We start from the raw sequence: 25618 nt of genomic DNA on the forward strand, positions 1-25618 counted from the left end.
TGCTTGCTTTTGTTCAGCAAGACGCTAGATGGAGGTCTGTGTCCTCTTGGAGTGTTCAGGTTGAGGAACTTTAATAAATAATGCATTAAAAATATTGTTTAAAATTTAAATACTTTTTAAAGGAAGAAAAACCGTAGCGCTTGAGAGGCCCAAAGACAGAACCCAGGTGGTACAGTTTGCTCACCATTGTTCAAGGTAGTTGCTGAGCAGAATCTTTGGAGGAAGCGGGGATACGGAGAACAGGGACGTTGCAGGCAGAGGGTGCAGCTCGGGCTGGGCACTCAGGCAGGGTGCACGGGGCGCGTGTGAGGAGTGCGAAGGGACCCGAGGATGCGGGACATTGCGAGCACCCGGGCATTTCCTCTGAATGAAGTGCTCTGACGTTGCAGAGAGTTAGCTGTTGTGATATGCCGGGATGACGAACGGATGGCAGTGGTGGGGAGCAAAGACAGAAACAAGCCGACTGTGAGGGGCTGTTGCAGAAACTCCGGCAGGAGACGCTGGTGACTCAGCATCTGGAGACATAAGGAGGGCTTCCATTCTAGACACCTGACATCCCCAGTGTAAGCCTCTGTCAGTGTAATATGCATCATATATAGCCCTAAAGGGAGTGGGGACTAATAAACTCTGATACGGAGCTTTCTTATCATTTAGAACTGATATTTTCTGTATCTTATATAATCATATATTCACTGATCTCTTCAGGTATTTAGGTCTATTAGTAAGTTTTTGATAGGCATCCCTTATTGTGCGCCTGAGACAGGGTGTGAGGAAGCAGCGACCGGCGAGTGAGGCCGGAGCGGGACTGAGGATCGGGCGTCCGTCACAGCTGAAGGTCTGTCCAGAGGGAGGAGTCGGCGTGTCAGACGCCACTGCGGCGTGTCACATCACACGGGCTGAGAACTGACCAGCAGGTTTATTGTTAGGGTTAGCAGGCTGTTTGCTTGCTGTTGAGAATGATACAGTAGCAAGAAGAACAGGGGATGTTGTATATCCAGAGGAAAAGTAGCCTGATCCTGCCGTTGAATGGACAGGGGTTGATCCCGTGGATGAGTGGAAAGGAGAGGCTTTCGAGAAGAGTGTCTGGCAGGTGCAGGTACGAGGGCCCACCTAGCTCAGTCTTGTTGCAGAGATTTTGCTCAGACTCTCGGTGTCACATGGATTTGGTGAAAGGGCATGTGTAGCTGCTTTGATTTTTTTTTTTTTTCTTTCTTTCCCCAGTTCTTGTGGCACTAAGCAAGTAAGATCAACTTGTCGGCAGATTTTGTTCCTCATTGACAGATAGTGGTGATTGTTTGAAAAAGGCGTAGCTAGTTGTAGATCTGTTGACTGGGGTTGCCTTCTGATCATTTTTTGTCCCATTTTAGAATCACCAGTTATATTTTTTGCCTTGTCTGTAATTAGCCAAGGGTGATGTTCGTTTCTACAGCGGTGGGTAAAGTGGTGGTTAGGGTGGTGGTTGTGTTTTCTGTTAATAACACAGTGGTTCTGAGAGCTCTTTATTTTTGTGGCTGTGAGATCTTCTGGGACTTCCACACACAACATATCATTCTTCTACTTAAAAAGGAAAGAAAAAGTTAGTCTTTCTCTTAGAGTCCCCACCACCTGTGATCCTTCACTAGCCAGTCATAGCAGTCAGCCTCCGTGGAGGGGATGTTTACAGAAAAAAAGCTTACCTATTATGGAACCAGAGGGTGCTTTACATCTCTGAAAACTGGAGATGTTTTTCAAAATGATCATTCTTGCCCAACTCACCTCACCGTCTTTAGATGTAATGATTGTGTTGAGCGTATGCCCTTCTAGATCTGTTTTAAACTTACGTTAGCCGGTATGTCCGTGACTGCTGGCTGGAAGAAGACAGGTCATAGTTGAGGCGCTGTTCCGGTAGCTCTCTTTCTTCATTTAGTAATGTGTATTGCGGCTCTTTCTGCGTCAGTGTACACGATTCATGGGGTCACAAAGAGTCGGACACAACTGAGCGGCTGAACTGAACTGATACACGTTTTTCACGCTTTCTGCTTGTTTTTATAATATCTTATTGTAAGATGCACTGCAACAATTTAAAGATGTATGTTTTTGCATTTTTGACATTTATGAAATGGGGTGCATCCTAGAAATCTATGGCCTGACACAGTTCAATGGACACTATTTCTGCTTAGACATAAAATGATGATAGATCTTACAGTCAGTGGGAGCTGAGCTTTCCTGATTGTGGTATATAATGCCACCTGTGAATGCTGCAGGACACATATCTTTGCACACGTTTGTTTTTCTGGAAGATTAATTTCTTACAAGAAAAAGACTAATTACCAGCAAGGAAATTGAATCTGTAATTTCAAAATCAGACAAAAAGAAATAAAAGCAATTCAAATTGGAAAGAAAGAAGTAAAATTGTCCTGTCAGTTTTAATAGATTTTGCCAAATTTCTTTCTTACAAGGTTATATCGGTTCATATTTCTGTGTACAGTGAATGAGAGGGCTTATTTTCTCAGCCTTCATCAATACTGGGTATTCTCAGCTTTTAACATCTTCATCTGTTGTGCAAAATAATCTGCTTATTTTAATTTGCATTTAAGAAATTCAATTTGTATCTCTGTATTTCTAGTCATCATCTTATGTTTCTTCAAATTGCCTATGTATCTATTGCCAATTAAATTTTTTTAACTAGTAATTCTTTTGGTTGTTTGTTTTTTAATTTTTTGTTTTGTATTGGGGTGTAGCCAATTAACAATGTTGTGATGGTGTCAGGCACACAGCAAAAGGGACTCGGCCATACATATGCATGTATCCATTCTCCCCCCAAACTCCCCTCAAACCCAGGCCGCGGCATAACGTTGAGCAAACTAGTAGTCTTTGTTTTCCGATATTCTGAGATTATTTTTTTGTATTTAGAATATTGGTCCTTATGTATGTGGCAGGTTTGTTTTTTTCTATAAATTTCATTTTTCTTGACATAAGAGTTTTTGGCTTAAAATACTTTTGTTTTAAACTATGTCACAATTTTGTAATGGGCTTTAATGAAAAGAATACGGTGCTCGGAGTAGAGCCATGAGTTTCCTTTTCTGCGCATCATTAACAAACTGGTGCTTTTGGAGACACCGTGCAAGCTCTTTAAGTCTCTGTTTCTCATTGGTGAAATGAGAAGATCATAATAAGTATCTCACTTGTCTTCACCTTAAAATTCTGTTAACTTGTGCGTTTTGTTGATTATTAAGAATCAGTACATTTTGTGTGTGTTGTGTTACCATTTATTTCCCTAACCCAATGTGGTTGTCCTTCTCAATATATTACCACAGGACTCCTTCTGTTTCTGAGTTTGGTTGCTTGATTGGTCACCTGAGTTTAAAAATACCTTCTTAGCTTTTTGCAGTGAAATCTATCTAAGCATCTTATATTAACACATTATATTCTCTTAATCTTTACCTGATTTTGTACTGAAAATACCCGTGATAATCATTAAAGCAAAGAAACAGGCATAAGTACAGAGACTGAAGATGAAGTAGGGTTTGGAGTTACAGAAAGGTACGCTGAACTTAGATTTTGGTGTTAAATAAGCCTGTGTTCCAGCCCCAGCTCTGCCGTAGTGTAGGACGACTGTGCACGTTAATTTACCTCAGTCCTCAGTTCCTCTGTCTTCATAACGCAAATAATAATAATGATGACGACTTAACAGGGTAATTATAATCATTAAACCCGGACACTTAGTAGACATTCAGTAACTTAGTCTCCCTTCAGATGTGACAAGTAGTGATAGATCCAATAGAAGGACTCCTGTATTTTTTGTACAAATTTTTGAAGCTGTTGAACTTGTTTCACCCTCAAGTCTTGGAGTATATCTTGGAGGAAGTGCATTTCTGTATGAATTTGAATGTTTAAATCCTTTCTCAAAATGTGTGCATTTTATTTTTATGTGAAGAATCTCTATTCTTAAAGGCACTGTTTTGCTTATAATTCAGTTCTTATCACCATTCCTTAATAAAGGCATCCCAGGTGTACAGAGAATAGAAATGAGTAAACTTAAAATAGTGTATGCCCAGTTAGGATGGTCTTCCATGGTAATCAGCTTCCACATGCACTTTCTAGAAGCGCATCACATGTATCATACGTAAGAGGATAAACGTGAGTTATGCTTGAATCTCTATATTGTATGACATACTCTTTTTTTTCCAATTTTTTAATTGAAGGATAATTGCTTTACAGAATTGTGTTTATGTCATACACAGACAAGAGTCAGCCATAGGTATACCACCCATGTCCCGTCCCTCCCAGACCTTCGCCCAGCTACCTCTCTGGCCCACCCTTCAGCCTGTCACAGAGCCCCTGTTTCAGTTCGCTGAGTCTGTATGACATATTCTTAAGAGCAGGAATTTATTTATCAGAAGTACCTTCATTTGTTAGAAGTATAGTGCCCTATGGTCTGAATAAATACGTAGCTTAGGTTGCTGTATATTTTTCTTGATCATTTGCTTTAGTTCTTCCTCTACTAGTTTCTGATTGAGATCTTAAAATATTTGTGGAGCAAATTTGCAGTTCTGCTATTTTAAAGGTAGCATTTGAAAGAATGAATTTTTTTTTTAACATAAAAGGGATGGATATTTAGTGACCTCTGTTGTCTTACAGCCAAATTTATATCCTACCGTGGGGCTCCAGACACCAGGAGAAGTCGTCGATGCTAATTTTGGGCAGCACCCTTTTGTGTTCGATATCGAAGATTACATGCGCGAGTGGAGAACGAAGACACAGGCCCAGATAGACCGCTTTCCCCTCGGAGACCGAGAGGGAGAGTGGCAGACCGTGATCCAGAGGTGAGTGGGGCGGTGCGCAGGGGCGTCTTCAAGCATCTTTCATAAAACGCTTCAGCCTTGCGGTGTGGAAGGCTGTTTATTCATATGTGTCCTGATGATCTTAACGTATTAATAGTGCTCGATTTGGTGACACACGTCCCAAATTGTATTTTAGTCTGATTTATTAATTTGCTGGAGGAAATAAAGTGACACTGGATCGCGCAGGTTAATTCATTTGCTATCCTTAGTAATGGGATTTAACGGTTTCCATAAATTACGTGATTCAACTATTAATAGCGCCAGTGCAGAAGATAAATTCAGAAAGATAATTTAGATTGTAGAATTCACATTGTGGTTTTGGGGCATGAACTTGGCTGTGCTGTTCAGCAGTGGTATAAACACTTAGGAGAAAAAATAATTATTGCTCAGTAAGAATAAACATCAGAATAATGGTGTATTTTACATCCTGGAATACAGACGTGATGTACTCATTGCACCTTTCAGGATTTGGCTAAATTTTTCCAGTGAGTGGGTAACTATGTAAGAATAATATCAGCTATTTTTGTTTACTTGGATCCCTTTTTTTGTCTGACAAAATATCTCCAGTCTAAAGAATTTTCAGAACTCCATTTACTTATTATATATTCTGTTAGACATTTAAGAGGAGGGAAAGGGAATACAGATCAAGAGACAGTGAGTGTGGAGTTTAGATTCCTCAGTGCAGTTTAAATGCTTCTGAGTCAGTGTAACAGGGTGGAGGACAGGCAGCTGCAGAGCAAATAGTGGGCTTTAGTGAAAGTGCTGTAAATGAATGACCTTTGTCTCAACTTACTCTTTACCCCCAATTTACAATTTGTTTTATTAGGTAGCTTTTTATGATAAAGTAGAATTTCAGTATGGGAGTCAGCAGGAAAATACAACCCCTGTGACAGTCACCTTTTTTAGATTACGCCTTTGCTTGAAAGGCTTGAGATGACATGTGAATGTCAGTCGTACTGAATAGCAGTAGCTCTTAAAACTCCAAACAGTGCAGATTTCAAAATAAATAAGTAGTCATTTTCACTATCATAATCTAACCCAAGAAAATTCAAGATACCCTCAATCTGACACAGTTCATCTTAAATGTCTGTATAATTGAACAATCTTAAATTTATAAATCTCGTAAAACTTGTCATGTTTTTTGGAGGATCTGTCATGTTTTTTTGATGATTCCGAGAACAAGCTTTTTCCCCAGAGCTGTTATCAGAGTCTTGACACCAGTGTTTCTGTCCTGCACAGCTGGAAGTGTAGTGGCTCTGCCTCAGAATCCCCTAGTCACCGTGAGTTAAGAATGTGAGCTGGGCTGCACTGCTCTCTGGGGTCCATCTCTTAATGCTGTCCAGTGGTTCCCGCTGAGCATCGTGGCAGGGTGGCTGTAGAGGAAGTGCCCCATTCTTCACAAAATAGATCCTCACTGGGGGAAGTTCATGTTAAAACGTTCTCCCCTACCCTGTTAAATTAATCTAACATTTAGATGAAATAAAAAAATCCATTTGTTAGGAATTTCCGCGTGCCAGCTCGGTCCCCTTCCTGAACCACTGCTTCATACCATTTCATATTGGGCCCTTAGTAGCGCCAGAAGGAGGCAGATTCAAGAGCTGAATATTTATAGATATATTGGGTATTTCAGTTAATATTGTTTAGTCAGTGGTTTTTCTAACATTTCGTCTTAGATCCAGATACCATACTTGTAAATACCACTTGGTTTTTAAAAAATCAGTTTGCTCTTTGGAAGTGTCACTTACTCATCAGTCATATTTGAGGAATTCATCTCCTGTGCATGAACATACTACCTGATTTCGATTAGACGGCTGACTCCTCACTGATTAATATTATCACCCTCATAGACTTTGTTCCAGAAGATTCTGTCTGTGGGGTCACCTTCATATTTTTTGTGTTCACACCTTGTAACCCATTTTATGTAATTGGTGGACAGAACTGCAAGGAGTTAAGCTACAGAACACGAAGAGTTAATCTATTGTTTTTAAATTTTTTATTTTACAAAATGCCAGCGCTTTACTAGGGTAAGTCATGTGATAATGATAAAATAGAAATTATGGTTAGTATGACTGAGTAAGGGTGGGAAATAATAGGAAAGGACCTGGGGATAATGGAGTGCTGAGAATCCAAGTTATTTCGTGTCCTGGATTGTCTGGTAATACTTACTTATTTTTAGGTAGAGTAGACTCACCGTAGCATTTGCAGTTACCTTTTTGGAGATAACTCTGTGAATAAGACAAAATGATGTTTTGAACTGATTTTGAACCTGAGGTAATTAAAGCGTTCATTGTTCCCAGGGCATGGATTGGTTTTGTAACACCAGGGTAGACCTTGTGTATATAAATTGTAGTATGAAGCATGTATTCTCTTGACTAAAAGCTGTGTGTTTCTTCTTTTTATTTTAAGAATGGTTTCATCTTATTTAGTCCACCATGGGTACTGTGCCACAGCAGAGGCCTTTGCCAGATCTACAGACCAGACCGTTCTAGAAGAATTAGCTTCCATTAAAAATAGACAAAGTAAGGACCTGTGGTGCATGGCTAACACGTGTTTTCAGATTATAGGTTTGCTTACATTCACTTTTAGAAACCTGATTTTTTTCATGAAAGTTTTTTTTTTAATTTATTAATTTGAAATTATGCCTCTGAAATTGACTTTTACTGACATTTTTGAAGGTTACCTTAAAAAATTCACAGGGCTGTAGTAGTATTCTGGATGTAGAAAGATAGAATTGTGGTGAAATTTTTGTTAAAATGTTTGCCACTTTTCCTTTAAAAATGTTTTCTTGAGCTTTCAGAAAGTAAACAATAAGAAGTGTGTGTGTGTTTTATTTCAACAGGTAAAGTAGTCCCATGATTATTAGATATTAGTGGAGATAATGTGAGATGTCTGCACTTGAATTGCTGCCTAAATTTAAGATAGTATTGGTCTTAAGTATTCATTGCTTAGGTCCCAATGCTAGTGGCCAGTGCTGTGGGGCCTGTTCCAACAGGGGCAGATCAGCATGACAGCTGACCCACAATCAGCCATCCTAAAACTGGTGCTCTCCGTCCATCAGGGAGAGTGTGGCTTGATGAGGGTGTGGAGACGAAAACCAGACTTGAGGGATGCGAGCAAAGTTCTCGTCGGTTAGGTTGTTTCGACACTGATGGCGCTGTGTCGGAGCTGATCGTGTGCTTGTGCTCACCACGCCGTACAGGCTGCAGCAGACAGGCGACGTCTGCCTGACCTTCCCCTGTCCTCCCCATCTAACCTTCAGGGCGTGCTCATTCAGTGGCTGCCGAACTCAGATCTTACTCAAAGGCTAGCTTCCATTTAGTACCGGGTTCAAAAGGCTATATAGGATTTGATAAGACATCTTGACTATTATTTCTGTAATGTGTCCTTTGGTCTTTTCTTTAAAAACCACTTTATTGAGATATGGTTGACATATGAAAAATGATGCCTATTTAGGGTGATGAGTTTGTATATATCCTTGAGACCATCACCACAGTGTATGGCATAATATACCGATCTTTTTCATCTTAGTGTTTAATACATCAGTATTGCTTAACAGCTGTTTTTCCTATATTACTTATATGTTTGAAATTTTTTAATAGTTTATTAAAGTACTTGTTTTTCTAATTGGTTATTTTGTCTGAAAATACTCCTTAAAATAGAAACTGAGTTAGAAAAATAAGTGCAGACTCATCACAATTTAAAGATTATTTTTTACTAATTTTTGAGGGTCTACTAAGTTTCCTTTTCTTTTCTTATAAAATTTATCTTTTGCTTTCTTTTTCTAAATAGGAATTCAGAAATTGGTGTTAGCAGGAAGAATGGGAGAAGCCATTGAAACAACACAACAGTTATATCCAAGTTTACTTGAAAGAAATCCCAATCTCCTTTTCACGTTAAAGTGAGTTTAATGAATGTTATATTAATTATATATGTGCGTTACATAACCAAAATTATTTTCTTGCTTTAATAGTTTTAATTTTTGTTTTACCTTGTTTCAGGTATTTAGATATAATTTTGTAATGGAGCACATTTAAGTAATGGGTTGAGGAATACACTTTTGTGTTGAGGACTCTTAAGTAGAAGGCATTTTTCTACTTTGCGTTTGCTCTTCTGTCATTCTATCCCTGTATTTTAAAAATGTAAAACTCTTACTTAGAAGATGGGTATCTGTTTTTTCTCTTGTAAAATACCTTAAAGTAAGTTTGCAGCATTTTTTAAAATTGTGGTAAAAGTATATGTGAAAGTCACTCAGTCATGTCCGACCCTTTGTGGCCCCATCGACTGTATAGTCCTGAATTCTCCAGGCCAGAATACTGGAGTGCATAGCCTTTCCCTTCTCCAGGGCATCTTCCCAAACTCAGGGATTGAAACCAGGTCTCCCGCACTGCGGGCGGATTCTTTACCAGCTGAGCCGCAAGGGAAGCCCAAGAATACTGGAGTGGGTAGCCTGTCCCTTCTCCAGCGGATCTTCCCGACCCAGGAAGCGAAACAGGGTCTCCTGCATTGCAGGTGGATTCTTTACCAACTGAGCTAACAGGGAAGCCCAGTAAAAATACACATATCATAAAATGTGCCATTTTTACGTGTACAGTTTTCTGATATTCACCTTGTTTCTGGGACACTCACATTGCTTTTCAGCCACCACCAGCCATCAGTTTCTAGAACCTTTTTCATGACCTCAGTCTGACACTTGGTACCTGCTAAACACTGACCCTCTTCCCTCAGCTCCTGGTGACCACCATTCTACTGTCTCTGCACACTTGAATTTGAGTACTCTGAGTACTTCTTGTGAATGGGATCATAAAATGTTTGTCCTTTGTCGCTGCCTTGCTTCCCTTAGCGTAATGGGTGCACACATCTGTGTTGGAGTTCCTACTTTCTTTTGCATATATGTTCAGAAGGGGGATTGTTGAATATAGGATAATTCTGTGTTTCATTTTTTGAAAATTAGTCCTCACAATTCCATAGCCTGGTACAGTTTTACATTCCCACCAACAGTGACAGGATTCTAGTTTTTCATCCTCACTTACACTTATTGTTTTGTTTCTTTCATTTTTGAAAAAATAAGTAATAGCTATTGGCTTCTTTTTGTTGGTTGTATGAATCTTTGTTATCTTAAAATTAAGCTGTTATTAAGTTTAAGATGGAAACTTCTTAAGCATCAGAAATGCTAAAAAATGATCAGAAATTGATCAGAAATGATCATAAAAATTGATCAGAAATGCAAAACCCGATGACAGAACTTCTTTGCTTTAGAATAAAAGTTTAAATGTGGCCCATTTGATTAAGAGGTTGCAGATGGGACTAGGGGTGAGGAAGCTTGGGGAGTAAGTCCTTATTTTGTGTGAAGGTAGGTGTGTACATCAGGTAACTTCTTAGGTACTATTTGATTTGCGTCCAAGTGCAAATATTATTTTGATGATTTTAGGTTAAAAAAAAAGGTTCATTTTGGTTTACTATAGCTATAGACAGATTTTCAGTTTCTTAGTAAATCTTGATTAAAGGTGATACAACATCTTTTGCATTATACTCTCATTTTTTGGGAAATTTTTAAATAATATTCTAAGCAGTATAGTATATGGAACCATATTTAGCATTTTTAGTATGCTATCTAAAGGCCAGACTTACTGATAAATGCAAATTATTCAAGTATTTCCTTGTAGAAGTCTGTTGCTATTAGGTAACTAAACAGTAATCTGAAGATGATGTAAATAAATTTTTGTTCTCTCTTTTTAGAGTGCGTCAGTTTATAGAAATGGTGAATGGTACAGATAGTGAAGTACGATGTTTGGGAGGCCGAAGTCCAAAGTCTCAAGACAGTTATCCTGTTAGTCCTCGACCTTTTAGTAGTCCAAGTATGAGCCCCAGCCATGGAATGAATATCCACAATTTAGCATCGGGCAGAGGAAGTACTGCACATTTTTCTGGTGAGATTCAGTCTTACATTATCTTACAATTTTTACCCTTTTTCATGATTTTGAACAAAAATAAATTTTAAAAAAAAATATGTAGACATTTCTGCCAGCCATTTTGCACATTCGTAATTTGATCTCAAGAGATTCTGGAAGAAAAATTGTGGGCGGGTCAGATTCGTGTGTTTTTGGTACCAGAAAGTAACTTCAAGATGAGCTGTTTCTAGGGTTACTAACAGATCTCCATAAATGAAGGGCAGCATTCGAGTTTAGTCTCTAAAAGTCAAATCAGAGATATCTGGTGATGAGAAGGCAATGGTGTGTCTTAGTGAAGTATACATGTAAAGGCAGTGACGTGGCCATGGTGTCTGAAGCCACCGACCCCATACCCGGCTACCAGCCAAGCTGCCTCTCCCTCCTCCTTTCCCAGCCCAGCTGCTGGCAAGCATCAGGTGTGCCTGTCCGTTTCCTCCTGGACTCACTGAGGCTCTTGGTGAGGCTTAATTAAAGTTCTCTCCTTTCTTGGCTTTTATGACATCTTCTACAGATTTATTTCTGGTCCTTCTCAGTCTTTTTGCTCTGCTTGTTGCTTTCTGTTTTCCCTCTGTACGTTTAACTTTCTAAAACCCAACTCAGATACTGTTTCCTGTGCTTTCACAGAGTAGAGCAACACCTTTGCTGTTTCTTCCTCAACATAACACCTTTCTGCGTTGCTGCCTCTCCGCTCGTTTACATCATCATCCTGCACAGTGTGTGTGGGTCTCCTGTTTGTGTCCTCAGTTGGCGCCCCTTGGACACCGTGTGTCCTGTCAGGCTGGGACAGATCCTTGGTCTCACTGTGTTCTTATGTGAAATGGGGTTATGGTAACGCTGGGCCTCATGGCAAGGATTAAATGAGATGCATAATTAAGCCTTCAATAAATACAGGAGGAGATTACAGCTCACAATTAAGTATCCTGATATTCTTTCGAAGATGTTATCCACTTGTTTTCTGTTTAAATAGTCCACTGACTTTCCTACCTTATAAAAGGCTTAAGTACATCATCAGAACATGGTAGATCTGTTGCAGCCTGATTTGTTTCTGTTTTATAAAGTGTCTTTTCTTCTTTTTGTCCCCAGGTTTTGAAAGCTGTAGTAACGGTGTGATATCTAACAAAGTACATCAGGCCTACTGCCATGGTAAGCACCAGCCGTGCGGTCTGAACGTACCGGAGCTGAACAGCATCAACACGTCCAGGTCGCAGCAGGTCAGCAGCTTCACCAGGTAATGAGTCCCCTCGTGTTGGCATCACTGTGAGTAACCTCAGTTACAGGTGGCATCGTCTGAAATAATATGGAAAAATGGAGTTAGATGGCCACAGTGGGGGTCCGAGAGAATGAAAGGGTGAGGAGTCAGTTCCCCAGTGCTGTCCCTTCCTCTTCCTCTGCACCCCTCTCCCTCCGGAGGGGTGACGGGGGCAGATCCAGGCTCTCTGTTACCTTCCTGCCACCGCAGACCCCTACGGTGGTCACAGAAGTGTCATTTGTTAATGTTTCCAAGTTAAGTCACTGTAGTGTATTTAAGCTCTGGAGTTGACATATGATATATATACAGCTATTTTTTTCTCTGTGTGTGGGTTTTTCAGTGTGAGGAGTGTTTCCTGAGTTGCAAATAACTAACTTTACACAAAGTATTTGTTGATGAGAACCTACCTTTAATTTGAATAGCTTGCATATGGCAGATAGTTAAGTCAGTTAGCAAGCATACAGCACAGGGAGAGGATTGGAAACTTGGTGGGTGTCAAACACTCTGCTTGGTCTCCACTCGCAGAGCTTTGAGAGAAGAGATGTTCCTGTCATGGTACTCTGACCACACTCAAGTTTCTATTCACGAAACCTAAGGGTTCGTGAAATATAACCATTTGAATTAAATGCTAGTGTGTGAGGGCAAGTTTTTAGGGATTTTTATCAATTTGATTGATGTTGGTTTGGTTTTAGAACATGAATTGTTGGGTCACACTGCGTTTTGGGGGACGATGCATCAGTGCGAAATTCTCCCATTGAAGGAGGCAGCACCTAATGTTTACAGTGACTCTCAGTGTCAGTATGATTCTGGAGTAGAAAATCTGTATTTACAAATTTGGAGATTAATGACAAATATGTACTGAAATAATGGTATTATGTGGTATAGTTGTGAAACCCACAAAAAAGATCCAGAAACAGCAGTAGGAAAAGGGACTGTGTTGCTGAGGAGGTCAGGGTAGGCAGTAGAGATGACACAGTAAAATATGAAATCAGAATATCATAGTAAAAATTTTGTATGGAGATGTAAACAATTTAAGCCTTTAGTGCATCATCATACTTTATAGTATTTATTAATGGTACTTTATGATTGTTAGATGGTTCTACCATAGTTTGAAGGTAGGATTGCAGTTACTTTGTTGAGTTTTTCACTCAAATACTATGCTCATGACAGGAAGTTGCTAAAGAGACCTGTAATTACGTGAGTTGAGGGAAGCACGCTGAGCGGAAGGGGTTGATGACACAGCATCCTCTTTTGTGTGCAGCACAGAAGAAAGTAAGCTCCTAAACTGTTCAGCAGGAACAGTTCTTTTCTAGTTGGTAATGGCTTTCCTTGCGACTGTGTTGTGAAGTAGGCAAAGATGGTATTGACCAACTGTGAAAACCATTTTACAGATGTAGAGCTGAGTACCAGAGAAGTAAATGGCTTAAAGGTGAATAATGAGTAACTAGTAAGTTGCAGAACGATGACTACTTCCCAGGGTGTCTGACCTCTAGACTCGCGCTTTCTCCATTAGACTCCCCGTGAGAAATGCTCTTCTCCCCACCGCCTTCTCCTCCATCCCAGATTCTACTCAAGCTGTAAAATTCCACTTCAGTTGTTACCTCTTCCAGGATGATTTCTTATCAGTTCTCAAATTTCATGAAGATACTAAACAAGCTTTTCTAACTGACGGAGATGTGCTGGAGCCACGCCCTGTTCTAGATCTCTGAGTGTCCCTGTACCGTGATGGTCTTATGGACAGAAGGGTGTATGCACCCACTCACCCAGGCTGGTAACCAGTGGTTACCTTTGCTGGCATTATGCATAAAGTGCTTTTTGCTTCTCTGCATTTGATGTGTTTTTTTTTTCCTATAAATGAATATACATTGCTTTTTTAATGAGAAATGATCATTTTTATTTATTTAAATATTTTCTAAAGTTTCATCAAGTGTGTCCTTCTGGACTGTATAATCATTACCTAGATCTTCATAGGAGGAATCTGGAAGGTTAGATATCATTGCTCGGGGTGTGGATGGAATGAAGGGCAAATGTTGGCAACCTCAGCGTGGCCACTTAGAGCTGTTGGCACATGTTATTCATCCAGTCAGTGTGAAATGGGCGAGCTGGAAACGCCTTAGGTATTTCCAAAACAGCATTTCAAAAATTAAGACTTTGCAGTATATTTAGAATCTTCAGCCAATAAGAAAGCCTGTCAGAGAAAAGTAGTGGTGGGTTCTGAAAAGGGCTGAGGGATGAGACTGAGTGGTCGTTTTTCGTGCTATCATTTGCCTTTGGGAACGAGCATCATTTTGAGTGCTAAGGACAAATGCCAGAATGCCAAGACTGTTAGAGAAAAAGTGCCCTAGAGGCAAGCGCCTATGAGGGCAGGGAAAGAGGTGACATGAGGTGGGTCCCAGGAGCAGGTTTTTTTGTCAGGGAGGTTTTTCCCTTACATGCTTGGGGGGCGGGGGTGGTATTTTAGGACAGGAGTTGATTAAATGAAGTGCAGATCTAATTTTGAAAGATAATGGGAAATATGTGCTGAAAAATGATTTCTCCATAGTGATAGGAAGTCTTAAAGCCACTACTACATTTTAGTACATGTTAAAAGTTAGCTACATCTTTGGCTTTGAATACATTCAAGATTTAACTGAATACCTTTTTTCCAGCTTGCTATTGCCTTATGAAGTCAGTTTTATAAGTAGGCTCTGTAGTTGAGTACTAATTGATATTAAACTAAGCTGCAAGTGTGCTATTTCTAAAATTAGGTTTGTTTTTTCATTTTCAGTAATGATGTAGACATGGAAACAGATCACTACTCCAATGGAGTTGGAGAAACTTCATCCAATGGTTTCCTAAATGGTAGCTCTAAACATGACCACGAAATGGAAGATTGTGACACCGAAATGGGTCTGCAGTGATATTTCTTACATTTTTAATAAAAAATGATGACAAGGTTATGTTTTTACTTGTACTGATTCACAGCTGATGAACATAAATCAAATTTAGAGATGTGTGTGCCATTGGATTTGATAGTAGCATACTCTCTTGGAAGTCTCTGAGAGTGGATTGCTAGAGAGTGGGTTTACTTTTCTAGGCTCTTGTGGGGTTTTCTTTGCTGAACTGTCTGCACAGCTGTAGTGCTCTCAGTAATGCAGCAGTGCTAACTTAACAGTGTTCACGACCCTTTGAAAGCATTGCTAAGGCAGGAGATACAAAAAGTTTGTGTACCTATTTCAATATAGCCAATATAGACAGGCCACATGGGTAGAGATGATTTTATAAATTCGAATCAAATTTTCTTTAATTCATTTAACCTGAATATATGTGGCTATTCATAGTTCAGTGCCTGGCAGGTAGTAGGTGCCTGTTTGACACCCTCCCTTGGTTCCTTCCCCCTGAAAATTATGTGGCTGAAAAATATATTAGCATGCATAATTTTACTTTGTGGACAACTTGTGTAGTAAATTGTACCATAAAGTTAAACAATCAGCAAGCTTTCCCATCAATTGGAGAGTGAAAATCACTGAAGCCTATAAATTTTTATTTGATTTTATAGTATTTTGATATTAAAGGAAATTTATTAAAATTGCTAGGAACTATTTTATAAATGCAAACTTAATATTACTTACACAACCACCTTCTTGTTTAGGATCATGTGTTCCAATGTTTCAAGCAAGGAGTACGACTGAAAGGCAGCCTAGTTTTACCCTATCAAATATTAGCAAGCAGCCTCAATATTCCAAGAATAATTAGTGCCTAGGGATAAAGAGCAGGAGTTCTAGAGCCGGATCACCTGGATTTGAATTCTGCAACTGCCACTTACTGGCTGTGTAACCTTGAGTGAATTACTTAGGAGCTCTTTGCCTCAGTTTCTTCATCTGTAAAATGGGTGTAATGATAACTGCCTGTAAGTGCTTCATAAACATTAACTGTTGCCTTCATGATTAGTGATTTATGTATTGTTAACTAGTGATATATACTTTTTGCATGGTTGATCAGTGATTATTGTCAGTCAAGATATATAAACTGTAAAATTTTTTCCTAAAAGTAGTGTAATTAACCCTTTTGACTAGGTACCGTATCGTCTGTGTTTTTATTGGAGTCATTTAGACTATCTTACCTTCTAACTGTTCTGTGTCAGTTAAAGTAGCCTGGGAAGTAGTTACTTTTTCCTTTTTTTGCAATGTTGCTATATTTTTAGAAAATTGTGCTCAATTTTTCATAACATTTTCCTTGAGACATGTACATCATAACACTGAAAACTTGTCACCTGACTTTCAACTCCAAGCTAGATAGATATTGGATCCTAGACTCATGAGCCTTAGAGAAAGTATTCTTTGTAGCTACAAGTTTCCATATTATAATAAATTAAAAAGAAACCGCATACTTAGGTACAATATTAGGAAGTAGTTACTAAATGAAATGTCCAAAATGTTGTAAGCAATTTATGTGTGTTTCTCCACTGTATCCCAAACGTGAGGTAGTAAAATGCCTGTCTGTTTTGCTTACAGAAGTTGATTCAAGCCAGCTGAGACGCCAGTTGTGTGGAGGGAGCCAGGCCGCCGTGGAGAGAATGATTCGCTTTGGGAGAGAGCTGCAAGCGATGAGCGAGCAGCTGCGGAGGGAGTGCGGCAGGAGCGCGGCGAACAAGAAGATGCTCAAGGCGAGTGTGCTCTCGCTCGAGAGACCGTAAATGTGTGCGTGAGACCAGAATGCCGTTTCGCGAAACGCCGAGCAGTACTGGAGTTACTGCTGGGAAGCTTCGGCATGAACTTCCCCCTGGCTTCCTGCCCAGCCGCTGAAAACGCGCGAGGGGTGAGGCGGCCAGGCTCTGCTGGAGAAAGCGCTGCATTTCAGTAAAACACGTAGGTTAGACCCCAGCTCTGTGCTTCCCAGTGTCGGGTGCCTCTTATCAACTTGCTTTCTTAGTTTTATTTTCTCAGCTGTAAAATTGGCAGAGTTATTAAGGGAAATGTGAGTATGCTGATCAAACTACAAATGTGAGATGTTTTGATTTTGGTAAACATTGCTTAGGGTTGCCGCAGACTGAATGTGCGATGTGTGGCCTTTATCTTGATGGTGGTTGGCGAAGGGTTGGGTCGTCTTTTGCAGAAGAGTAAGCACACACTCTCAGCTCTCTGGATTGATGCCTGTGCCGGGCAGTGATGACGGGGAAGGTGGAAACACTCCGGTTAGCCGCGGCTCTGTGTAGCAGCTGAAGATGGAGTTTTGCCTCCCTTAAGGCAGCGCTGCAGTCAGCTGCAGAGAGGAGACTCTTTTCCTGTTCCGAGGAGTCCCACCAGCCCTGTCGACCTGTGAAACAGGAACCTAGCCATTGTTTTGTTTGCCCTGCGTTAGGTTGGGCTCAGTGTCAGTTTGTTAAAACATTTTCTTCTCAGTGTTTTGAAATAAGTCCAAAAACTGAAGGAGGAATGGCACATAGTGGCCTTGATACTGAGACTTCGGTGTGAAGGAGAGGGCGAGCCTCAGCACTCGCGCCCTCCCTTCCCGACCTGACCTGAGAGGGCCGGTGAGCAGTCCCGACGAGCACTAAATACGTATACAATCGGGGAAATAACCATCCCAGCCTTCGGCACTGATGGCTTTACTACAGCACCTGTGTAGGCAGAATGTACCTGTCTAGGAAGGTTTACACTTCCAGATAAAAAGGCACGCATAACTGGATTTTTCCAGATTGCAAATTTTCATCATTCTATTAGGTTGGTGCAAAAGTAATTGCGGTTTTTCATTTTTGAACTTTGCCATATGATATTGGAATACAGTCTTTAAATGTGATTATGTTATACATCATTTTAATGGCATTTCTCACTTTGTTTTTTTGGCTGATGACTTATTTTAGACTATAGAAATGATGTTAGACAAAAAGAAAATTCGAGCCATTTTTTTCTTTGAGTTCAACATGGGTCGTAAAGCAGTGGCGACAACTTGCAACACCAACAACTGCACTTGGCCCAGGAACTGCTAACGACCACATGGTGCAGTGGTGGCTCAAGAAACCTTGCAAAGAAGACAGGAGCCTTGAAGACGAGGAGTGCAGTGAGCAGCCATCGGAAGCTGAAGCGACCAGGTGAGAGCCATCACTGAAGCTGTTCCTCTTCAGCTACATGAGAAGTTGCCAAAGGACGCAGCGTCTGTCCTTCTGTGTTCATTCGGCACATAAAGCAACTGGGAAGGCGAAAAAGCTTGACAAGCCCGTGCCTCTTGACCTAACCGATAATCAAAAAAATTGTCATTTTGAACTGTCGTCTTCTCTCATTGTACTAAACAACAGCGAACCATTTCTCGATCGAATTGTGACATGTGACAAGAACTGGATTTTATACAGACAGCTCAGTGCTTGGACCAAGAAGAAGTCCGAGAGCGCTTCCAAGAGCCAAACTTGCCCCAAGTAAAGGTTCTGGTCACTGTTTGGTGGTCTGCTGCCATGATCCCCTACAGCTTTCTGAGTCCTGGTGAAACTGTTACATCTGAGAAGTATGCTCAGCAAATCGATGAGATGCACCAAAACCTGCCATGCTGCAGCTGACATTGGTCAACAGAAAGGGCCTGATTCTTCTCTGTGACAACGGCCGACTGCACATTGCACAACTTACACTTCAAAAGTTGAACAAGTTTGGCTACAAAGTTTTACCTCATCTGCCATATTCACCTGACCTCTTGCCAACCAACTACCACATCAAGCACCGCAACAACTTTTTGCAGGGAAAATGCTTCCACAACCAGCAGGAGGCAGAAAATGCTTTCCAAGAGTTCGTCGTATCCCAAAGCATCGATTTTTTTGCTATAGGAATAAACAGGCTTAATTCTCATTGGCAAAAATGTGTTGATTGTAATGGTTCCTATTTTGATTAATAAAGATGTGTTTGAGCCTCGTGTTAATGATTTAAAATTCACCATCTGAATCAGCAGTTACTTTTGTATCAACCTAATACAACTATTGATTTTTCTCTACTAGAAATTAATACTAAAGTTATTAATTCACTTTAAAATAAATCATTACATGGGTATTTTTCATAAAAGTGTTACTTAATCTTTCTAAAATAAAACCATGAGAAGAGAGTGGCATTGCTCTACAGTTTTGTCACTCTCTTTAATGCCAGGTTTAATAAAAGGTAAGCTGGATTCTCGTCCCTACTTCTGCTTTCAGTCTTTTATGAACTCACACATCGTGTCACCTCTGGAAAGCCCCACTGGGAGAGTTGTGAGGGAATAGGAGTGAGAAAAGAGCCAGTACTATCTTAGTTTAGTATTATGAAAATAGTTTGGACCTCACAGGAGCCCATGAAAGGGTCTTGGACCCCAGTTGTCCCTGGAGAGAACTGATGTTTTAGGAGATATTTTGGAGACAGGAATCTATATCATCTGTTTTCTTGTTAAAACTTTATGCTAATTGTATGTAGTCCCTTTGAAAATTTAACATTTCACTCCACGGCTTATTTCATTGTAATTTGTGTGAAGCACAGAAAAGGGCATTACGTGGCCTGTTCTCAGAGATACTCCCTGATTATATGTTGAATGAAGTGAAGAGGTAATTTATCATGTAAGGAACGCCGATGGCTTTGATTTTGCCCATCTGACTTCTGTGCAGATGCTGAGTACTGTCTCAGCGTTCTGAGCTGCTTCTCATCTCCCAGGGTTGATCTCCTCCCAGGTAGACAGAGACCCGAGTGACTGACCCGGTGTCGCCTCAGCACCCAGGGGACAGTGCTGGAGGATTTGTGTTGGAGGGGGACACAGGGAGGACTTTCATTTGCCTTGGTTAAGAAGGATTAGAAATCAGTGCTTTTTTCTTTTATTCTTCACTTCAGGTCATGGGTAGCTGAAGTGGGGTTTTTTATCTTTAATCTTTTTCGAGTTTGCACAAACTTCTGAAGCATACATACCTATGTAGAGAGAGACGGAGTTAGTAAAAGCTGAGGTGAGGTTTACCTAAGTGACCATAGGGCCCCTGGGTGTTGTGTTTCTCCTCGGTTGTGGAGTAGCAGGCACACAGCAGACCCTTGGAGTAGCCCACCCCCCTGGGCTGAAAGCAGGTTGGGGGTTCCTGCTGCACCGGGCTCACTTGACCTTTTTCTCATTCTCTCAGTCTTCCTTTCCTGTTTTCCTGTTGTCTTTTTCTTGCTTACCTGCCTGAGTCTGCCACTGGCTCCCGAGAGAGCTCCTTAAGTTGTTCAACAGCTGTGTATTGAACTTTGCAAGCTGGAGGGCTGGGTGGGTCAGGTTAGAATACGCAGCCCCAGTCTGCAAGTAGCTCTTAATCTAGTAACGGAAGCAGAAATTGAATCATTTAGGTGCATCCTACTGAGAAACTGCTACTGATTTTAAGCCAAATATAAGTACAGTTTGAGAATCCTACCTAAGTGTCGTATTTCCCTCTGAGGCAATTTTTTTTTCTAAAATAAAAAGTAACCCATAATACCATGATATTTTACAAGTATTTTCAGTTTTCTGCCTTAAATGCATGGGCATATATTAATATTTTATCTGGTTGGTAATTGTAGTTATCCTATTTTGTATTTTCTTACATTTGTCATAAAAATGTATTTCCAGTTCCCAGGTGGTGCTAGTGGTAAAGAATCAGCCTGCCAGTGCAGGAGTCATGGGTTCAATCCCTGGGTCAGGAAGATGCCCTGGAAGAGGGCATGGCAACCCACTCCAGTACTCTTGCCTGGAGAATCCCAGGGACAGAGGAGCCTGGTGGGCTACAGCCCATGGGGCCCCAAAGAGTCGGGACACGACTGAGTGACTAAACAACTCCTATTGCTATGCTGGAAAAAATTGAAGTTGTCTAGGGTGTTGGCTCGGAGAAGGCAATGGCAAGCCACTCCAGTACTATTGCCTAGAAAATCCCATGGATGGAGGAGCCTGGTTGGCTGTAGTCCGTGGGGTCGCTAAGGGTCGGACACGACTGAGCGACTTCACTTTCACTTTTCACTTTCACACATTGGAGAAGGAAATGGCAACCCACTCCAGTGTTCTTGCCTGGAGAATCCCAGGGACAGGGGAGCCTGGTGGGCTTCCGTCTATGGGGTCACACAGAGTCGGACACGACTGAAGTGACTTAGCAGCAGTAGCAGGAGGGTGTTGGCTCAGACAGTGAAGTGTCTGTCTACAGTGTGGGAGACCTGGGTTCGATCCCTGGGTCGGGAAGATCCACTGGAGAAGGAAATGGCAATCCACTCCAGTACTATTGCCTGGAAAACTCCATGGACAGAGGAGCCTGGTAGGTTACAGCCCACGGGGTCGCAAAGAGTTGGACACGACTGAGTGACTTCACTTACTGACTTCACTTAGGGTGTTTTAGGATCTAAGCTCATGTCCATGGCTCCCACCGTCCAGGGCTTTTCCTTTCTCTCAGCCTGTTTCTGTGACACAGTGCACTCTGTTAGTAAGCAGCACACAGGGCATCTCTGCTCACATGTCCGCCTTCCTCCCAGGACTGAGTCCTTGGAACAGGGACGAGGTCCTGGTGATCCCTGACTTCGTCCAATAAATACTCGACAACTGTACTGAAAATATGGGCCCAAAATCTTAGACTTTTTTTGCTTGTAATATTTAGATTGGTAATTGAAAGAAACTGTTTTTACTAAAATAATATAGGAAGTACTAGCTGTGGTGGTAAAACAGCCTCAGTTTGCTTCTAAGATGACCATAAACATCTGCCTCCTAAGGTTATTGTGAGGATTAAACGAGATGGTACATGTTAGCCCTTGAGACAGTGCCTTGCACCGTGTTAGCGCACAATAAGTTACTACCATCACGATCTTTTTCTGTTAATGTTTTAAATACCAGGAGGTGTAGACAGAGTGGTCTGGATGGGAGATTTGGAACTGCAGCATCCCACCTTTCGGGGAGCAAGTCAGGATGTAGATTCAGGAGCATAGTCTTGTGCTTAAAGTTGTATGTAGCGATTATTCCTTGGACAAATTCTTCAGTCTTTTAAAATTTGTCTGCACTATTGGGATTGCAAAGACTTAGACACAACTGAGCAACTGAACTGAGTTGAACTGCACTATAGGAATGGTACTTCATGAGATGGATTTGGGTGGGGTGGATTAAGTCTTGAGCAAAGCTCAGTCTTTCGAAATAGTGATTGATCAATTAGCTTCACAGGATAATCAGATATTAGTACTTTCTCCATGAATAAATTTGGATTGGGGGGGAACCAGAAACAGAACCTAGTAGCTTTGTGGGATGTAAAAGATATCGTCAATACTGTTAAGCAGGTCTTGCCATCAGCAGGCCTTTTTTTTCACCCCTTTGTATCCAGCACCTTGAGTAGCTGCAGGGGATCAGAATGGCATAAGTTCTTCAGAGAACTTTGATTAATAGCTGGGGCAAGAGGTCCAATGTGAATGAAATGCTCCGCCGAGTAGGACAGTGGATGGGGGAGCCTCACGTATTCCTGTCGTCAACCCCAGACCGCACAGCTCTGCTTAATGGGCAGTTCTTCTCTAGTTGCCACAACACAGAGGCCAACTCAGGTGAGAGGACAAGGTCAGACTTGCCCGGGAAGCCTTCTCCCACTCACAGGGTGACTCAAGGGGCGCCGGAGCAGCTTACCTGGGAAGATAGTATTCTTCAGGAATTTGTCTGCCACGTTTCAGTGGCCAGCGTTTGAGTGTAGTTACCGAATTCACGGTTTAGTTTCCTCAGCACTTCTCCACGCACCCCATGTGAACTGGGAAGGTGTCCTATGTCTAACTGTCTATATCTGTATCATAATATTACTCTGGACTGGGGTGTTGATTTCTGGCAAAACAGTAATTTATCATTCATTGAAAGATTAGCGTGAACTGACATGGCTAATTTCTTTAGCTCATTGAGTCCTCATAAACTGAAAGAAGACCTCTTACAATCCCCATGATGTGGGGCCGGTGCTCCGTCGTATCCGACTCTTGGCGACCCCATGGGCTGTCCTTCAGGCCCCTCCACCCTTGGAGTTATCCCAGCAAGTCTACAGGTTGCCATTTCGTCCTCCAGGGGAATCTTCCTGACCCAGGGATTGAGCCTGCACCTTCTGTGGCTCCGGCGCTGGCAAGCGGATTCTTCACCACTGTGCCACCTGGGAAGCCCCGTCCCCATTGTACAGATGATGACCCTGATACTTAGGAAAGCTGTTCTTGCCAAAGGCTACACTGGTGATGCAGCTCCACTTGAGGCCACGTTGGAAGCCATTGTAGTTACGTCCTCCCACAGAAAGACAAAAGCCATCACCTGAAAAGAAGGCTGTATGTCACTTACTTCAGGAGGGGCGGTCTGAAGATGGTTGGAATGCCTGAGTGTTCCTGAAGGGGAGCTAGTTGTTTTTTTGATCACTGAGTTTGAGAAGACGTCCAGTAAGATGTGTCCAGTTTTCCCCATCTTTTTTTTAAAAGTATATGGGCAGGTCATATCCTTGTAATGACATGTTTGTATCAGTGGTCATTAACTGTAAAGCATCTGAATATTTTGCCCATTCCACAAGAATGAGGTTTTTCTGTTTTATTTCTGTCCTGTATGTTTTGTAGGTATAAGTGGTGGATGGTGAAAATGGCTGTCTGTAAAAAATAGGAAAAAAAATTAGACTTTGCTGCATAATCTAGTTGTTAAAAAAGTCTCATAGTCACAGGGGTAAATGAGTTTAAGTGTTACTTCAGTGCCTTAAGGGAGTATTTTACCTGTCTCTCAAGTTAAAACCATAGTGAGCACAGACCCTGAACTATCTGCATTAATCAAATTGCTGTTTTCAACAGGATGCATTCAGTTTACTAGCCTATTCAGATCCTTGGAACAGCCCAGTTGGAAATCAGCTTGACCCCATTCAGAGAGAACCTGTGTGCTCAGCTCTTAACAGTGCAATATTAGGTAAGTGAAGCCAGAAAGCACAGCTTCAACTAGTCTCTTGAGTATTTGAGATGGTATTTGTGCTGGCATTTATCCTTTGGTAAAATCTTAAGGGAAATGTTTTCTACATTAAAAAAAAAAATTACCTCACAGTATAGAAAAACTCCTGTTATCTCAGTCCCAGATTAAATGGATTCAAATGGAGTAAAAACAGTACATTGGGGTATATCTTGTGATGTCTGGAAAACACGTTTCTGTGTGAATGTGGACACAAGCATTCCTGGCCAGAATCACTCGGGGCCTCCAGGTGGCTCTTCAGTGCTGTCAGCCCCGGCTCTTGGAGATGCAGGCTATTTGCATTAAAGTTCAGATTTAACTGCATGTCCTTACCAAGTGAAAAAGGGAGGGGAGGGGAGAGCAGCAATAAGTAGGCTTAGCCAATTCAGTTCAGTTCAGTCGCTCAGTCGTGTCCGACCCTTTGCGACCCCATGAATCGCAGCACACCAGGCCTCCCTGTCCATCACCAACTCCCGGAGTTCACTCAAACTCATGTCCATCGAGTCAGTGATGCCATCCAGCCATCTCATTCTCTGTTGTCCCCTTCTCCTCCTGCCCCCAATCCTTCCCAGCATCAGTCTTTTCCAGTGAGTCAACTCGTCGCAAACTGTGAGCAGTGCACACAGTTTGTAGGCAGGAGACAGGAGCGAAGGACAGGGCTGAGATGGCTGGAATGTAAAGGGAGCGATTTAGAGTTCTGACATTGGGGCCTTAATCTGCTTCTTTGCCCTTATAAAGTTCATTATTAATTAATTGTTGTGGCTTAATACTGAAGTCTTGGCTTAGGAAGTGGTGGTGTTATAATTTTCTCACATTTAGAATTTGTATGTAATACTGTGAACTTTCTTTGGTTAATATATTGTCTTTGGTTATACAAACTGAATTTAGTTCTACTGGTAAAAAATAAGTATGCTCAATAGCAGTGCTAGGATTGTGGGGCAGATTATAGTTCACTGTGTCTGCCTTTGGAACGACTACATGATAGGTGACCATGAAGCCCTAACTGCTCTGTATCTGGGTAACATTCAGGCTCGGAAAGTTTTGAAGAAGTGACCAGTTTTCATATGACGGACATTTAAGAATCTTGCGTTCTCCAGGGGAATTAAAATTTGAAGTAGTCAATTGCTTAGGACCATTATCCAGGATATATATATATATATATAAAACTGGAGAAGGGGATGGCAACCCACTCCAGTACTCTTGCCTGGAAACTCCCATGGATGGAGGAGCCTAGTGGGCTGCAGTCCATAGGGTCGCGAAGAGTTGGACACGACTGAGCAACTTCACTTTCACTTTTCACTTTCATGCATTAGAGAAGGAAATGGCAACCCACTCCAGTGTACTTGCCTGGAGAATCCCAGGGAGGGCGGAGCCTGGTGGGCTACCGTCTATGGGGTCGCACAGAGTCAGACATGACTGAAGTGCCTTAGCAGCAGCAGCATAGTCTTATATATTGTGCCATAAATTATGTAGTTCAGGTATAAGTAGTGCTTAAATTTATTAAATATAATTCCTGCAAAAGGAATGACAAGACTTAAACTGCTGTGGGTATGTGTGCATGTGTGTGCATATTTAGAAATACTGTGCTCTATTATAGAACTTCATGTCTCACTAGTGCTTCAAGTTACATTGCTGGTATGTGATGCCTGCAAGTTTTGTTTTCCAAAAAAAATCTAAAGGAAATTGTAACTGATGTGCCTCCCTTGGCCAAA

General features: G+C 41.4%; 1 protein-coding gene across 2 annotated transcripts in view; it reads left to right on the top strand.

Annotated features, from left to right (window-relative positions):
* RANBP9 (RAN binding protein 9) overlaps positions 1-25618 on the top strand; it is a 71916-nt gene that overhangs the window by 44801 nt on the left and 1497 nt on the right. Inside the window, exons 6-13 of one of the 2 annotated variants that reach the window (XM_055405929.2) lie at positions 4621-4805; positions 7230-7342; positions 8613-8721; positions 10560-10750; positions 11855-11999; positions 14788-14909; positions 16514-16665; positions 23759-23870. In XM_055405929.2, coding sequence (XP_055261904.1) covers positions 4621-4805; positions 7230-7342; positions 8613-8721; positions 10560-10750; positions 11855-11999; positions 14788-14909; positions 16514-16665; positions 23759-23870 — 1129 coding nt within the window. Of the gene's footprint in view, positions 1-4620; positions 4806-7229; positions 7343-8612; positions 8722-10559; positions 10751-11854; positions 12000-14787; positions 14956-16513; positions 16666-23758; positions 23871-25618 lie in introns of those variants that run through there. The other variant, XM_088831332.1, reaches the window with a different exon arrangement.

This window comes from Moschus berezovskii, chromosome 23 (assembly GCF_049115385.1).
Source record: "Moschus berezovskii isolate FMDL1 chromosome 23, NW_MosBer_1.0, whole genome shotgun sequence".
Taxonomy (NCBI): Eukaryota; Metazoa; Chordata; class Mammalia; order Artiodactyla; family Moschidae; genus Moschus; species Moschus berezovskii.